This window comes from Tachypleus tridentatus, chromosome 5, assembly GCF_004210375.1.
Source record: "Tachypleus tridentatus isolate NWPU-2018 chromosome 5, ASM421037v1, whole genome shotgun sequence".
In the NCBI taxonomy this organism is placed as follows: domain Eukaryota; kingdom Metazoa; phylum Arthropoda; class Merostomata; order Xiphosura; family Limulidae; genus Tachypleus; species Tachypleus tridentatus.
Window position 1 is genome coordinate 17,277,562 of NC_134829.1, and position 18,761 is coordinate 17,296,322.

The window sequence follows — 18,761 nt, forward strand, 5'->3', positions numbered from 1 at the left end:
CGTTCGACTCGTAATCCGAGGGTCGCGGATTCGAATCCCGTCGCACCAAACATGCTCGCCCTTTCAGCCGTGGGGGCGTTATAACGTGACGGTCAATCCCACTATTCCTTGGTAAAAGAGTAGCCCATGAGTTGGGAGTGGGTGGTGATGACTAGCTGCCTTCCATCTAGTTTTACACTGCTAAATTAGGGACGGCTAGCGCAGATATCTTTCGAGTAGCTTTGCGCGAAATTCAAAACAAACAAACAGACAAACTTTTTGTAAACTAAATGGGGACGTATATAATGTACGAGATGAATAGGGAAAATATACCAATTATATTTTGCAAAACATTTTGGAATAATATTTCATTGTTCATTAGAAAACAGGAGCATTAAACTTTACCATCATACATGTTTTAATTATGTATCTTTTTTTTTTTTGGTTTTCTTTTGTTTATATTTTCAGAATATATAAATATATCGGTTTTGTACAATATTTATTAGGATTACCCGCAAAAGATACGTAAAACAAATTATAAGGTAAATATAATACTGAATAACGCACAGAATAACGAAATAAACCAGGATCGCTAATAAGACAATTTCCCGATGGATCAGCGGTAAATTTCTGGACTTGCAAAGCTAGAACCTGCACTTGATTTTCTGCGGTTAATACAGCACAGATAGCACATCGTGTAGCTTTGCGTGAAAAACAAAGGAGACAGGTAAACAAGCATAAGTGAAAAGCAATGGCACAGATGAGCGTTACAATAGGCATAACAATAAAATGATGGATTGATGATGAAGTTTAAATACAGATGAGCGTTACAATAGACATAACAATAAAATGATGGATTGATGATGAAGTTTAAACACAGATGAGCGTTAAAATAGACATAACAATAAAATGATGGATTGATGATGAAGTTTAAACATAGATGAGCATTACAATAGACATAACAATAAAATGATGGATTGATGATTAAGTTTAAACACAGATGAGCGTTACGATAGACATAAGAATAAAATGATGAATTGATGATGAAGTTTAAAAAAACATTTTTTTCTTCATTTTCTTAAGCTTAAAGATTTGGAACAAAAGTTAGCTACGTTAAAGAAACAAACAGAAATTATAAAAGCAAAGCAGAGAAAACAGTCATCTAACGGAGGTAAGTGCGTTACATTAACCGATAAGAAAGTAGTTGTGCTACATGTAACCTCTTATAAATTAAGTGTACTATAACACCTTAAAAATAAAAGTTGAGGTAAATGTTTTATAACTCTCTAACAATTGAATGTTTTTTTCTAATAAATTAAGTTGGCCTGAAATTTAACTATAATTTTTAGTTTAGATAATAGTAGTATATAAACAATAAACTGCTGGACTTAAAAACAAAACATGTTAGTTCAGTGCCTTTCCCTCGCTTCGGAATTAGAGTAATATTTCGACTTTTAATTATATTAATTCCTATTGGAGGTTTGTTTGTTAGTTTTTCTTATAGCAAAGCCACATCGGGCTATCTGCTCAGCCCACCGAGGGGAATCGAACCCCTGATTTTAGCGTTGTAAATCCGCTGTACTAGGGTGGGGGCCTTTTTGGAGAAGTAAATCGGCTAGAAACCTTTAAACAAAATTAATGAATGAACTATTAATTCAGTGATGTAAAGGTTAACATTTTGGGTTCAATAGCATTTAGGAGCAATATTTCGTTATGTAGTAAAGAGTGTCTTTGAAAGTATTAGGTTACTTCTGAAATATGATGCATGCATTTTTGTAGACAAGGTATTGAAGTAATGCCACCAAATTTGCTAATTTGAGCAAATTAGAATTAAAATTAAATACGTAATGGAACTTTGACTTTTATACCGAGATCACAATGCTAAGAAGAAACTGAGAAAACTAGAAAATATTTCAAACTATTTTGAGTTTCTACAGATTTTTAATTTAGATCATACTTTATTTTTCTGTATAGATAAAAATATATTCCCATTTATAATTAACTCAATTATTTTTCTAGTACAAAGTAGCAACAATCACACCCATTCTGAAGATGAAAAAGGTATGATTTTAGCCTTTTTGTTTATATTTTTACTGTTATTATTTTGACATAACTTGTTAGTTGAACTTCTGCAAGTTTTTAAAGAACTAAATTTACTTTGTCTTGAACACGTGCAAGGCAGATCTCTATAGGGTAGGTCAAATCTGGAACAGGTGATATTTTGGTAGTTATTAATTTTAGTATATGTATATAAATTTTAAAAAGTAACAGATTTATATATGTATTATGATTAAAGATAAATCTATTAGTTTTTAAAATTTACATTAACTGGAGTATACATTTCATTTTTCTTAAATGTAAATTTAAAGCACTTCCATAATCCTCTAAATTATATGATTAGTTCTACGGGGGAACAGCGGTAAGTTTACGGACTTAAAATGCTAAAATCCATGGTTCGATACTTCACAGTGGATACAGCAGATGGCTCAGTACAACTCTGCTTTTTGAAAACAAACAAACAAGCAGTATAATTAGCCAACAGCTTAAAGTTCTTAAACGCCATCAATCAGTATACAAGTATTATGTGCATATGAGGGCAAAATATCGTAGATTAATTGAAAGAGTTGCCAGAATTTCTATGTTGACGTAGTGAAACAAGTATCCACCTCTTTATCTCCCAATGAGCCCGGCATGACTAGGTGGTTAAGGCACTTGAATCATAATCTGAAGGTCGCAGGTTCTAATCTTTGTTGCACCAAACATGCTCGCCCTTTCAGCTGTGAGGGCGTTATAATGTAAGTCAATCCCACTATTCGTTGGCAAAAGAGTAGCCCAAGAGTTAGCCAGAGGTGATGATGACTAGCTACCTTCCTTTTAGTCTTACACTATTAAATTAAGGACGGCTAGCACAGATAGCCCTCATGTAGTTTTGCGCGAAATTAAAACAAACAAACGAAACATCTCCCGATGGCCAACAAATTATCTGTTGACCGAAATCAGTAGTTGGTACTTGTTTTATTATATCTCTATCATGAATTCGTTGCCGCTGCAATTTCAACTAGTTGGCCTATTCGTTTATACATGCTACTGGCGGTAACATGGTCATGAAGGACACAACTCTATTTCGCAAATTATTATAAGATTTACATGAAAAATCATTAATTTAACCTAAAATTCGGGTACACTAATCCATTAACTAAATATCAGACAGTGTTTATAAATTCCAGTAAATGTAATATGCATATATTTAAATTCAGCATAAATTTTAGCAAGAGCGTGTGTGTGTTTTCTTATAGCAAAAACACATCAGGCTATCTGCTGTGTCCACCAAGGGGAATTGAATCCTGATTTTAGCGTTATAAATCCGTAGACTTACCGCTGTCCCAGTGGAAGACTTTAGCGAGATTTCTGACGTTGTCATCCATAACCACTTTCCATTGAGTGAAGTATTTCTTGTATACTTTTTACAGCTGTATACTCCGAAGCTCCTTACCTATAAGTAACTGAAATCTCGAGAAGCTATAGCTTTTTATTTGTAAATAACTGAATTATTATGCAATCAAATATGTCGCAATTAATTTTATGTGTCTGAGTAAATTAAATGTAATTAGGTTTAAATAAATCAGCGTGCATTCACTGCACTCAAATTGTTGTCTGCAAAATTTCTTTTCTGATGTTTCATGCATGACAACGACCTTGATAACGGGAGCAATAGTCATACAATCTGTTTACTGATTTTTCAAGACAACAGCTCAAATTTTTCATAACACTTGGTGCTCTCTCGGCCAATCACTGAGAAGAGGTAGAATAAAGTGTAATGTCAATCTTTATTTTCTTGTACAGTTTACATTTCTTTGGCGGAAGCTTTTAAAAAATCTTGTGAAAATAGTTCAACATACAATTCACGTAACAATCACAAACTAGTTTATTTTATTTTTTTATGTTTCTACAAGCGTACATACTTGTACATTGTCAAAAGATGTAGGCCTAGATTACAAATTATGTCAACTATATGCAAAAAAAAAAAAATATTTGTAGTTATACAACGTAACTTAACACATGTAGATCCAAATGCTTTTGAAAAATACATTAATTGAATCAACCTTCTATTTTGAAATACGTGTAACTTACAAGTTAAGTATTTCACAAGTGTCTTATGTTAGAAAACTTCAGTCACCTTTTATTATAAAGTCATCCTCGTCGGAAATGTTTGGAAGGCCTAGTTATGGCGCTCGAATCGTAATCTGAGGACCGCGGGTTCGAATCCCCGTCGCACCAAACATGCTCGCACTTTCAGCCGTGAGGGCGTTATAATGGACGATCAATCCCATTATTCGTTGATAAAAGAGTTGGTGGTAGGTAGTGATGACTAGTTGCCTTCCCTGTATTCTAATACTGCTAAATTAGGGACAGCTAGTGTAGATAGCCCTGATGTAACTTTGCGCGAAATTCAAAAACAAACAAACAAAAGCCATAAATAAAACCTGCAACTCCCTCTAGCTATCATTCAAATTACAAGATCAAAAATAAATTTTATAACAACATGAATATTTAACAGGTGAAAAAAACATTTCGAAGGAAGATAATGAGCTGTATGATGCTTGTTCTCAACTGAGAACCAGAAGTAATGGAAAGAAGACCAGAGAACTGTTAAACAAGGACATTTCAGTGAGTACCTAAGTTTTCATATTCTGTATGTTGTATAAGAATTGTGTGAATATGCATATAACATTAAAGTTTACTTGAAGGATGGCATGGCATGTTCTGTCTTGGTCACTATTTTTACAAACTGTATATTGACTTTTAGGATTGTGTACAAGAGAGGTATGTGATCTAACATGATTGCTGTGATTTCATTTTCTTCAGCTGTCCATCTGATGCTAAAAGGCACTGAGTTTAATGTGCATTTTGATTTTTATAAACATTTGGTTTATGCTAATGGTATGAGAAGACATGTCCAACTTCATCTTAATAAACCTTTTGGGCTAAAAGTTTTTTTGTAGCCATTACCTCCACTCTACAGATGAAAGCAGTGCTCTTTTTCAGATTTTAGTGTGGCTTTGTAGCTAATTACTGCCCCTTAAGACACTGCTGTGTGGGTTTTCTTACTTCTATTGAGAATATAGGTCAACTTCTTCAAAATTTTGCATTTTTAGCTACACCACTTAGCACTTTTGCTGCATTAAGATTTTTCTTTGAAAATACTTTTTATGTTCCTTTAGTCAAAAGTATTTTTGACAGAATTTCAGTGTAAAATTGTTGGAAATTTGTTGTGAATCAAATAAGTAGATGCCAAACATGACATCCATATCTATAGTATCAGGGTTTATTTAAATAACAGCTGCATTATACTACAATATAAAAATAGTTTTTAGGAAATGTATTTAACTGCTTGTTTTACAGTTATGACAGAAATAATTTAGAATAACGACAAGTGTTTTTAAGAAGTATTTCTATAGTTATTACCTTAGATAAATGTTATATTATCTTTAAAGTGCTATACTGAGATATCTGTCTTTTAGCTTTCTTTGTGAAGATTGTTTAGACATAAATTGTGATGTGTAATTAATAACCATACAATTATTTATGAATTTTCTCTGATGAAACTAAAGTTTTAGGAAAAAGAAAATGCAAAATTGAAAAATGAATATGTTGGACTTTCAATTTAACTTTTCATATCAATAGAAAAATTGAATTAAAATGGGAATCTACCCTTTCCTTACTTAGGGATTGTTTATAGAGAAGCATCTATATTATGGTCTAGCAATTTTAGCATGAATTCTCATTCACTTCAATTTAAAAGAAAATTATGAATATTGCACGGGAAAAACAAATAATTTAATTTCATATGTTTGTATTATACCCATACAAGGATCTTCATTTAAAACAAAAAGTACTGATCTTTTATTATTTATTGTCTGCTTACTTGGTTCTAAAGTGACCACTACAGATGGATTTCTTTCAAAACCATTATCCAGATATGGTGATTATATTGTAAAGTAGTATTTCACCACTTTTTAACCTGATGAAGATATTGAATGTTAACTATAATTCTTAATACATTTTAGAAAAGTGGATATTTGTTAAATGACAACTTAAGACATTCCATGTTTTATTTAGCTTTCAGAGAATTACTATCTCTTGGCAAATTAATGGCACTGCTAAAAACCAACTACATGTATTTTGTTTCTCAGGTTTCCAAAAATTCATCAGCTTCAAGTTCTTCCTCATTTTCCTTTCGGCAGTTTTTGTCTTCAGTTGCCATGCCAGTAAGTGCTTGTTCTGCACCATCAAGTCCAATTAAGCAACGCCATCCTTCTCAGGAAAGAAGAAGGCGGTTTAGTATGTCCTTACCAAGAAGTCCCTTTCAATCATCAGGCTTAAGCATTAGAAGATTATCAGCCCAACCTGATACTGAGCAAAATTATAAATGTGATGAACTAAATCATCTGAAAATTTGCCCAGTTACTCAACAGCTCACCCAGATATGTAGTTCAGGACCTCAGTCAACATGTTCAGCTTGTTCTGATTATGAGACAATCAGTTCTGAAGGTGGAAGTGCTCTATCTCTTCAAACAAGCCATAATTGCCCCAGGTACCATGTTTTTTCTTTTACTCAACTTATTATGATTGTATATACAGTTTTAATGAAAATTAGTACAAACTAATTGTAACACACATTGAAAATATATGTATGTGTGTATGTCTATATACCTCTGAAGAACTAATAAATGGTTTAAGATTTCAAATGTAACAAATAATTCTCGATATGGCAATTGTTTAGTAGGATTTCCATTAAGTATTGGATAACATAAGAGTACCCACATTTAATAGTGTGTAACTTAGCTTTCAGAAAGCCTTTGATAAGGTGTAGCAGAAAAGAAATAATCAGTATATCTGAAGCTTGTAAAATTGCTGGGAAAAGAAGACAAGGGTAGAAATGAACTCATTGGTGGAAATCTAAGAGTAAAGTAGTTAGTTATGTTAAAGTCCTTTACAAGGACCTCCACTTCAGCAATTACTTTAATTGTAACTATACTGGTGAGTTAAGCTTCTCAGCTCAGTGATGTCTGAAATGTTAGAGGTTTAGTTTGATCTACAACCATGGTGATTGCCACAGGTTTGTGGATTTATTGGGTGTTTATGGGTTAAAAGAATGCATCTAGTCGTGTTCTTTATGATAGAGTTTCTCAATCCTTTGCACCTCAAGACTTATTTAGTTACTTACCACAGTAATAATGACCCACAAATGTAGTTGATAATTCATTAGGTTGGGACAGTTACAGCCACTGTGTTCTGCAGTAACTCATAATTGTATATTTTATGGTCCACTATAAAAGCGTTACTTGTTGTTTGAAATGTTTGAGGGTCAGGCCTACAGGTGCAGGATTTTTTGATATTTCAGTAAGATATCATAGTTTACTATTATAATTTATTGTTTTTCTAAACAGACCTTAAAAATGCCTTAACCGTAATGAATAGAATGTATTTTCAACATTGAGAAGTGGAAGTTTTTCTACTTATGGAAGTTCGGAAAGTGTTTAACTTCTTATATAAAAGGAACGTTGTTGTCATGGGAAAGAATTTTACTCTGATTGTTGATATAATCCTAAAGGTTGTATGCTGAGGAACCATAGTGAAGAAGTGACTAGAATTCTTAACTTTATTTGATTATATGAATTGTAAGCTTAAGCACAAGAAGATTATTACTGTTTTGTATAATATTGTGATGCAGCTTCAAATGAAGTACTCTCTGTACTTTTGGTACCTCTTTCTATGTGAAGGATATTAATATATTGGAATGAGTTCTGAGATGGATTACTAGAAAGATATAAAGTTTAAGTTGGGAAAACTATAAGTTTAGGACTTCTTTTTCTTTGCAGTGTAAACAAGCTTGAATTAATTTGACTGAAGTGTTGAAAATTATTTGGGTTTTGAAGTGCTTTGCATTTGTAAAAACAAAAGTTTACTTGATGAGATACTTCCAGGAACGTCTTTACATGCTTTAAAATTGAACTCTTCTCTACTCATTGTACAGATTTTCTAAAAACTTTGTTTGCAGCACAAAAACTTCTTTTTGTGGGTGTTTATTTCTGAAAGTTCTTATGAAATTTTGCTCAATTGGTAGAATATTCTTTTGGTATGTGTGTAAGGCCTAGGGTTTGGCACCAAACCATGGTGGTTGTCACAAGAATATTGGTAACTGGGCATTTTCAGATTAAGAGTATTTTGAATTTGCAAAATGCAGATGAAACACCTTCAGGAGCATATTTGCACAAACTCTTCTCAACACATTTTATAGACTTGTTAAGTACTTGCAGTATAATAAAAAAATTCTTATGTGTTTATTCTTGAAAGTTTAAATGACTCAACAAAGCTTCTTGTGTCGCCATGTTATGTCATTTCACATATCAGTCCATTAGTTCTCTATGAAAGTGTATTCACAGATTTATAGAGATATGGAATTGCACCACAAATATTCCTTACATATTTAATTTAGTTTGTATTCAAACATCATCAGCTTCAATGATATGTTGAATGGTTCAATTTCTTGATATCTAGCCATATTGTCTGAAACTTACTCATTAGATGAACTATCGCAACAAGAATAAACCATGCAATGTAAGAAACTACTCTAATTTTACTAATGATATCTTCTTGATACATTTGAGATTTCAAAGAAAATAATAATGGTGCAAAATATATGTACAAGGGAAAACATATTCCTGTGAGTTTAAATTTGTAACTTAAAAGATAACCCCCTTATGCTAAATTTGATGTGTAAATGTGCACCAGTACATTTACATTTCAAAAAAATAGAGTGCTTATTTTAGATAGTCTTTCTATGGGTGGTCTTCTTGAATGGTGTAATGGATTTTAAAATAGACTTGAATATTAGGGTTAGTAGGTTTAAACACTAAAAGCTCAGTTGTTCTTTCTGGATTATAAACTTGCATAACAGTTGTTTGATGATCTGGACTGTAACTTATATTCAGCTTTACAATGAGTTTGGTTTTCATGATTTGAGGGCCAAGTAACTTTATTGGGTCTAAAATACTTTTTGTTGACTTGTGTTTTATTTTATAAACATTCTTTAATTGTAGAACTATTTTAATTTTATATCTTGAAGGAGTCAGCAGTATAAAGTTGAATTTTAGTGATATTTATTTAAAAATAAAAGAAAGTTGAAAAAGTGTTTTGCATTTAAACAGAAAATAAGCTGAAAGTTAGTTGGCCTAATTTCTGTTTATTACATTGACAAATTAAACATTTACATAGTTGATAAGCACCTCTTATAATAAACTATGTAAGAAGTACAAATATGCTCTTGTGTAAATTCTGTATTCACAGATAGTAATAGCAATATTAAATTCAACTTTGATTTTATGGTTTTCCAAGTTTATGAGTTTGAATTTTGTAAACATTTTATGTATTCTTACTAATGTTTGTGTTTGTAACACTATTACATGAATTAGTTAGGATAATTTGATTTTGTTCTTTACATGCAGATTTGAGTATTGTGTAGATGCAAAAGTGTCTGACTTTTACAATCAGGACAGTCAGAGAACTAGCCTATCATTGGACAGCTCAAGTGACATTCTGAACTCCTCTTTAAGTAATTGTGATAAAAAGGATGATTTGTTACATGATCATCAGTATCTTCCAAAACATCCCAATCATGCAAAGTGTTTATCTTTTGATTTGTCTTCCACACACAAAGGTTATGATAAATTCCTTTCTGTTCCCAAAGAAATACAGAAACATCATAAATGCTCTGACACTTCCATAAGTAGTATTTCTCAAACCTTTGAAAGCAATATTGAAGATCAGTTTAATAGATCCTCTAATAAATATATCTCATCTCCAAACATTTATCCCAGTAACTCAGGACATCTCTCCAATAACGGGAATAATAACAACATTAAAGATCAGGAGCTGCATAAGAATCTTGACCATTCAGGAAATGAGGGTTCAAAAACTGTTAAAAGAATTCCAGAAATTGTGTTTTCCTCATCAGAAGAAAATATCACTGTTGTTGACAAAAGTAATGCTCATAAACATTTTCAGCATTCTTTGTTAGTAAAACAGGATTTCTCTTTTAATGAAGAGACTTCTGACCATAGTTCTATCCAGAACAATATAAGCTACTTTCCGCACGGCAAGAAAACAGAGTTACCTAATTTAATGACTTCTAGCAAAATGACAGGATCTGTTTGTGTTGTTAACTCTTCCACATCCAACATGACTAGAAGTGATGTAAACAAGTCATGGAACAGCAAATATTTGTTTCACCATAGTTTGAACCAAAGATGTGGCAGTGACATTTACAGCTCTCCAGAATCATCATTTTCTCCAGGAAACCCATTAAACAAAAGAAAAGGCTCCTTTTCATTTCAGAAGGACCATACTCTTGGAGGAATTAATCGATCAGCTGAAATGAAGTCTTTACTTTCATTTTGGTCATCATTAAATTCACCAGCCAGTCAGCACTCATCACTACCCAGTCATTCTTCAAAAAATATGTTACCCAGTGAGAATCAATCAGAAAATGGAAATTTACAAACCAATCAGCATCCTTCATTAAATTTAATATCTAATCAACATTTGTTAGTTAGTTCATCATCAAACTGTTCTTCAGTCAATCAACGTTCTTCACTAAAATTAGCACCTACTCACCATTTGACAATAAATGCATCAACCAATCACCACTCATCAGCTAATAAATATTCATCTATAAATATTTCAAAAAATCATTTATCTCCAGAAGCAACAAGAGATTGCTATTCTGACAAAGGTAATCAAGTAAGTGCCTCCCTGTTAAAAAGAACACCTAAAAACTCTTTAAATTACAGGTGCATGTTTAACCAGAGTACAACATGTGAAGGTGAGAAAAGTCCATCAACATGTAGGTATAATATTGCATTTAAGAATCATTCCACTGGAAGAGAGTTTTCCAATTCAGACTTCAAAACAACCAGCACATTAGTTGAACAGTCTACCAGCTCATCTTCTGCTGTGAATTCAAGCAAAAATTGTATATTTCCTCAGATTACTCCTGCTTTTAGTTCAGCTCAAAATGAAATGTTTTTAACTGGAAATCCATCAAATGTCAGTGACCTCACAATTTCTCCATACCTAAAACAAGTCAATCTAAGTAATCAATCCAAAAAAATTCCAGAGGTGAACATACATTCATCAGAAGGAAAAATCACAGGGTAAGTATGATTTCTTGTTGATTTGTTTATGCACTTAATAACTATTTAAATGGCACTTGTGCAAAGATATGAAATTGAAACCAAAAGTTTAACATTTATTTTGATGTAAAGATTAAACAATGCAGATGATCTCTACCATTGAATATTAATATTTCATAAATATTCTAAATTAATTTTAAGCCAGTGATATATCTAATCATTCATATTTTTAGTTTATTAAACCATTTTATCATCACCATGGTATGAAATTTGAAGATGAGATAGGTACATTCATATGTATATATAATAATAGTCATATAATATTTAAACCAAAATATTATTTTATTGTCATTTCTTATATACACATATGGAATTGCTGTTACATAATAGTCATACAATATTTTAACCAAAACATTGCCATTTCTTATATATACGTATGGAATTGTTACTACATCTGTTAAGTTTTAGCTACACACAATGAAAATGCTACCTATCAATATTTGTGTTCTTATCACGTGAATATCGATTTTTTGCTATTTTTTTTTAGTAGTTTTACTTTTCTGCTCATTTTTCAGTTTACTTTCCTTTTACTGCTTCTGAATTGTGCTTGATGTTCAGGTTGACTTTTATTAACATTCATGTAAGATCATCAGTTACTGGTTAACTGCCATACTCAGTTGTGATGCAGCCATTTCCAGAAGTTAGGCTAAATCTATATCAATACTATTGTTACAATTTAGCACAGTATTGTGTTGTGTAGATATTGTATTACAAACAATAACAGACATATACAGGGTGTTAGGAAAGTCACTGTGCAGTTTTGTAATCATATGTCTATTCAGTCTATTTCAAGCCAGCAACTGATAATGGTGTTTAGAAACAAAATAAGAAGGATCCAAGCCTGTTTTGATGCCAACAGGGGTCACTTTCAACATTGTTTATAATTGTCATTCATATTTACCTCTTGTATTCTATATTGAAACATGTCTGTTAATAAATATACAAGTGCACAGTGACTTTCCGAACACCCTGTATTTGGAAAGTTGACACTGATTTGCTTATTCACAAAATTCAGAAAGTTTAGGTTCATACCTCACCAGTTCTTTCATACTGATTCTCAGTATTAAACAATATTCTAACATACTTGGAGCATGCTTTGACAAACATTTGATACTGCTATGTTATCTTTTTCAGGTTTCATTTCAAGTTGCATATTTTGCACTTAAATCTCACCAGTTACATACAGCATAGGAAATTGGCATTTGAACAGTAATGAAATTTGAAATTTTCTAGTTACAATCTTTTATTTATGGGTTTCTTAACCAGATAATTTTGTAAAAACTTATAAAGATGGTCTCTAAGATTTTTGGTATCTACGGATAGCTTTATTTCTTTTAAGATCTTTTAAAGTTATAAACTTTATTTGTGTTTTGTTGTTTCTGGTTTTTTCCACCATATTTTTTGATTGACGTTACTTAAAAATTTTTCTTTCCTTTTTTTATATACCTCTGTGTAGGTGTTGAAGTATGCTTTAATGTGATGCTCAAACATTTACTAACTTCTGGCATGCCACTGTTTTTAATCTTCTGTTTAAATTTCTAAATTTTATATTTTCAGCTAGCTATGTTATAAGTTTTATTATTATGAAGACATTTTACTATGGCTTCAACTAATATTTTCTATTCTTCCTTTACTTGGTGGTTATAGTGATTACTTGTTTGACTGTATCACTTAACATTGTCTTCACATAACATTTCAGCTGTTCCACACTAAACTAAATTAACTTTAAAAAATAATAACAAAAACTTAAGACAGCCTTTATAATTCCTGTACTTACCAAGTTTTTCTTAAATCCATTTAAATTTACTGCCTTTACAACATCTGAAGGCAACCCATTTCAAAGGCTAACCACCCTGTTAGAAAAATAGCATTGTCTTAGCTAAAGATGACTCCTAGTTCTACTATTCTCACTGTTAAATATGAAAAAAGATGATGCATCAACACTATCAATTCTCTTTGCAATCTTAAAACCTCAATAAGATTACCCCTAACTTCTTTTTTTCAACAAAACACAATTTGAGAGATTTTCTCATCTCATTTGATAACCCCTCCATTCTAGTAACCCTTATCCAAACCTTTTCCAGCAACTTGATGTCTTTTCTAAGGTAAGGAGCTCAAGACAAAATACAATATTCAAATGTGCCTTAACAAGTGATCTGTAAAATGAAATTATAACCTCATTAGACTTGTATTCAATATTTCTGGAGAGACAATCTAAAATCCTATTTGTCTTACCACTAGTAACAGCCTACTGCTTGGATGTCTTAAGAAACTAATCAAACATTACACCAACATCCTTTTGTTTCATGACACTCTTAAGGTTATTTTCATGCATATTATACTTATAATTCAAATTATGACAACCCACATGCAATATCTTGTATTTATCGTAATTAAAATCCATCTGTCATTCAGTTGCACAACTCAATAAATGATCTAAATCCTTTTGTAAATCAGCAGCATCTTCTTCACAGCTAGGAACATCCAAGACATTGATATCATCTGCAAATTTAAGTAATTTATTGACTATTCCTTAATCTATGTCATTGGTGTAAATAAAAAAAAGCAAAGGTTTTGAGACTGAGCCCTGATATACCTCACTTGTGACATTAATCCAGTTTGGCTGAACTCCATTTGTAACAACCTTCTGCTTTCTTCCATCCAGTCACTCTTCTATCCAATTTGCTAACTTATCCCCCACACTCACAGAGACAATTTTTTCACAAGCCTTGTATGTGACATCTTCTCAAATGCTTTATGAAAATTTACACACACCAAATCTACACCCTTACCTTCATCTGTGTAAGCAGTAACCTTTTTAAAGGATGTTAAAAGATCTGTATTGCAAGATTTTCTCTTAGTTAAACCATGCTAACTGTCCAATAAAAAGTTTTTCTTTCCTCCCTCAGACTGAAACTTCATAGAACCTAGAGGTCCAAGGTCTATATGCAGCTTGCATGTTCAGAAGAACTGAGAAAGGTGTTTACAATTTAGGAAATTAAATAAATGAGCAGATTTTCATCTATTGCCTATCAGTTATTTGGCAAAGTGTTTTTATTTGACACTCATGAAAGAACCTCACCACACCAGGCATAAGCAGTGTTGTATCGTTTTCCAACAGTACAGACCTGAATATATACCACAATGTTTTTGTGATAAGACACTCTTTTTTCAAGAAGTTAGAGATGCATCTTGTCACTGGAAATTATCATATAACCACTTCTAGCAATATCTTTCCTGTGTCATCTTAGGTTAAAATAATGCCAAATTCAGGATGTCACATTTCAAACTGAAGGATTTAAAAAAATGGTCATTTAAGGCAACTATTATCTAAACTATTTTCTGTCCATAATTTGCTAAAAGTATGGGGAGGCAAACAACTATAAATATATAATAATTTAGCCATGAAGCAGAATATTGTATGCAGTAACAGAAATAATAAAGTGAGATTAAAAATGTAAAAAGCAATGTGCTCATAAAGTTTGGTTATTTTAGGTGAAGATCCATCCAAACTTACTTAATGTGTTTAGATATGTATGTTTATAAGGTTAATATGTTAATATTTTTTCCACACATATGGAACAAATGTCTTTAGAAAATGGGGAAAACATTTCTGCTTGAAGTTTTGTCCCAGAAACATAATCAAAATGTAAAACACTCAAATACGTTTTTTTCTAAGTGTGAGAAAATTTCTGAACTATTTGTAAATGCAAAATGAATGTATTAACTTACAGGCTAAACCAAGAGCCAGATAATACTTCAAAAATACAATCTTTTGAGTTTGATGTATCTACAAGTAGTGGGTCTCTTGCTGAAGACTTTCATCATGAAATGATTGCATGGTATGAAAACCATGAGGGTATGAAGAAAACAACATTTCTTTAAAGTAAGCTTATTAGTAATATTACATTTCATTAAAAGTTAGTTTTATATTAAGTGTGATATCAAAGAACCTTGTAACCTGAATATTTTGATTTGAATTAATGGTATTGAATAAGTTTATTTTACATTGATTGTTAGTATTTGAAATTATCCTTTAGGATATACAGAAGAACCTTTGTAATGGTGCCTAATGCATTCTTTAGCATGAGTTATTTTTAAATAATAGTATTCTAATGTATATACACTTATATGAAAGCATCTTTTATTTTTTTAAACCTCACATCTGGATATTTCATTTATGATCAGGTTAATGCAAGGATTTCAGATGTTGTTATGATTTAGCTACTACACGTACGTATGTAGAGCCTTCTTTCATAACTTAACAAAAAGGTCGTATGTATGGTTAAGTTTAAAAAATGCAGGAAAATTTTCATATATTATTAAGGAAAGAAGCACACATTGCTATTCACAGAGTAAAATTACATGTAAGTTACACCAGAGACATGGATGGACATCTAACTTTGAGTGTATTGGAGGGAGGGGGAAAGAAAAAAAAAGAGGGGAGGAGAGAAAGCAAAACCACATTGAGATATCTGCTGTATTTACAATGGAAAATAAAATTCTGGACTTTAGCATTGTAAGTCCATAGATTTGACACTGTCCCATGGCTGAAGTTTTAATATTACAAAATTCTAAGTCTCAGTTAGTTTACAAAAAACAAACATTATTACAGTGTTATAGAGAAATCATCCAACCAAAATTATGCATATATAATTAAGGTATTATTACTTTTGGATCACATATAGGAAAAGTGAACATTACTAAAATACTTACTTTATTTGTAAGTATAGTCAATAATCAAACACATTTATAATCACATTAGTTTTTGTTATAAAAAACAAACCTTTTATTGCAGGAGAGGCTTTTTTTTCTTTTGTCAAAAGAGGGCATGTTCAATAAACTGTAGCAAAATGTGCTTGTTTCTAAAATTAACTGGCTTGGAATTAATGAATTTAAAGGATTGGGGTTTTAATATACTGAATAATAACACCAGTACTGAAACAACATTACTGAACTTTTTGTGTTTAAGACCTCATTAGTCCCATGGTACGTCTGAAGGATTATAATGTCAAAACTTGGGTTTTAATATCTACAAATGGCAAAGGATAGATAGTGCATTGTGTAGCTTTACACTTAATAAAAATTAATCTTCCCATTAGGTGAGACATGTTCAAATAATTAGCATTTAGTTTAATCGGTAAAATCTGTATGTGTAAAGCAACATGTACAGTCTATGGTAATGGGCAATTCAGTTTAAAAAATAACATTTAATTCTATATTGTTATTACTGTTATGTTTTCAGGAAGCACAGTAGGGAGAAGATGACCTCTATTTCATTTAAACTATAGTACTGAATTAAATTAATATGCATTTAAACAACCAGCCTACCTTTAATACTTTTAAGTATTTGACACTTACCATTTAATAGATAAGTATATTTGTCATTTATTTAGCAAGCAAAGGTATTCTGTGGACTTGAATGAGACTGAAAAAAAAACATCTTTTTATGTGAGAATTGATTATATCTTTAATTTACAAGAAGACAGATCTTGCCAATTTATGTTTTAGAATATGTATATATTTTTTGTTATTCTGATTATATATTAATCTTTGCATACCAGATTCAGCTGATGTATTTTCTACCTCTGGATACTGAAATCTTGAGGAATTATGAAATTCACATAACCTTATTGTTAAGGCTGAGAAAAAGAAAATTTGGGGTCATGAAAAGTTGTCTAATTATTAAACCTATTCAGTGAAACAACACAGAAGGTCGTGGAAGAAATCCTAGTCCAAATTTTTACTTGTGAAATTTTTCAGAGAATAATATATAATTTTGTTTGTGTAAAAATATTGAATCTTGTAGTATTCTGAGAGCCTAATATATTTTCTTATCTAATTTGTATCAAGGTATAACACTTCAAATAAAACTTTTTACTAACTACATATTTATGTCAAGGTCTTAACAGTAATTAAAATTTATAAGCAACAAAAATGTTTATGTATGTAGTCTGAAAATTTTTTATACAGCTATAAAATTTGTCTTCTATTAATGTTCTTCAGATGAATAAGTGAAAAAATAAACTGGTGCATTACATAAGCTTATATTTTTTCAAGGGTATTTCAGCAAAATGCTTTATGTGTAAACATCACATGACAAAACATGTAGATTATACTGCAGGCCTAGTTGTGAAAAATTGTACTTTTGTCCCATTACTGTAAATCTACAGTGTGTGTATAAAACTACATGTTTCTACCTGTCCATGTACACTAATATTATTTATGATCAATATACAACTAAATCAATCTGATTTTAAATAAAATGTATAGTTTTGTAAGATGTGCAGTAATGGTAAATATATTTAAATAAAAAATGTAAGGTGATTTCTACTTTGTGGTATGCTTTTATGTGAATGTATGGTATAATGCAAACAGTACTACAACTGCTTATAGATTTGATTAACAACTACAGTATGATAGCTACTGATATTCTTAAATTGATTTTGAGTTACTGTTGTAAAACCAATATCTGTTTAATACTTATATATTTACACTAAACACCTGCTACATATAAACTGCTTGTATCATAAATGAGATTCAAAATTTTTTTCTTCTTTAAGTTTACATGTTCAGGGTTATTCAGCTCAAGATAAAAATTTTGGGTTTGCAAATTGTATTTTGTTTCTCTAACATATTAGGCTTAATCATATTATTATTATTGAAACATGAGATGGTACATGTATAATGTGATGTATTATGTATGTTGAAAGATTACTTGTGTGGTTTCATGGATTTGTCAGAGAGAATAAATAGATATATGTACAACTAATAAGAACTGGGTATGTTTCATTAAATAGACTTGCTCTTTAAAACATTTAACTAATAATTATAAAGCCTACATTGGCTGAAATGTTCCTTAGAGAGAATAAATTTTCATGTTATGGTAGATACAATTAGCTTCATATATAGATTTTTACAAAATTATTTATCAAAAATCCATAGGTAGCATCACCCCTTTAAAATGGTTTGTACAAAAATCAAAGGCTGTAATTTTACTCATTTGAGAACCTTATTATACCTTTTGATTTCAATCGAGACATTAATATCACAGTAATAAACCCCCTGTTCATTTTCCAATCTCTCTGAGTGTGTAGTTATTTTGGCAATTGAAGATCTCCTGTTTCTGAGTAATGAAAGTTATTCCTATGTACTGTAATGTCACTAGGGTAAAAATTACATAATGATATATTGCTATACCTGCACTTTGTTTCCATGTATATGAACTTTATCACTTTCCATGACAAACGTGATATACTAATGTCTGTATCATCTCATTTATTCATGTTTGATATCTCTCAGAGGAATATATGTGAAACTAGTTAATAACATTGAGTAAGGGAGGAGACATGGAAGAAATGTAGTTCACCCTTGTTGAACCAGAAAAGTTATGTATCCAAAATGTTTATAATTAGTAAAATAAAACATCACACTTAATGGTGATTAAAATGCACTTTCATAATGAACTGAAATACAGTATGTGTTGATACTTCAGAACAGACAGTTAACATAACACCTCAAAACAAA

At 31.1% G+C, this 18,761-nt stretch overlaps 1 protein-coding gene across 22 annotated transcripts in view; it reads left to right on the forward strand.

Moving 5' to 3' along the window:
- Positions 1–18,006, forward strand: part of LOC143250620 (uncharacterized) — a 112,030-nt gene extending 94,024 nt beyond the window's left edge. For 20 of the 22 annotated variants that reach the window (XM_076501453.1, XM_076501459.1, XM_076501458.1 and 17 more), the window contains 7 exons: positions 1,063–1,150; positions 1,999–2,040; positions 4,538–4,647; positions 6,174–6,574; positions 9,489–11,195; positions 14,969–15,120; positions 16,799–18,006. In XM_076501453.1, the coding sequence (XP_076357568.1) occupies positions 1,063–1,150; positions 1,999–2,040; positions 4,538–4,647; positions 6,174–6,574; positions 9,489–11,195; positions 14,969–15,119 (2,499 nt within the window). In that variant the 3' untranslated portion in view covers position 15,120; positions 16,799–18,006. Of the gene's footprint in view, positions 1–1,062; positions 1,151–1,998; positions 2,041–4,537; positions 4,648–6,173; positions 6,575–9,488; positions 11,196–14,143; positions 15,121–16,798 lie in introns of those variants that run through there. The other 2 variants (XM_076501456.1, XM_076501455.1) reach the window with 2 other exon arrangements.
- Positions 18,007–18,761: the final 755 nt, after the last annotated feature.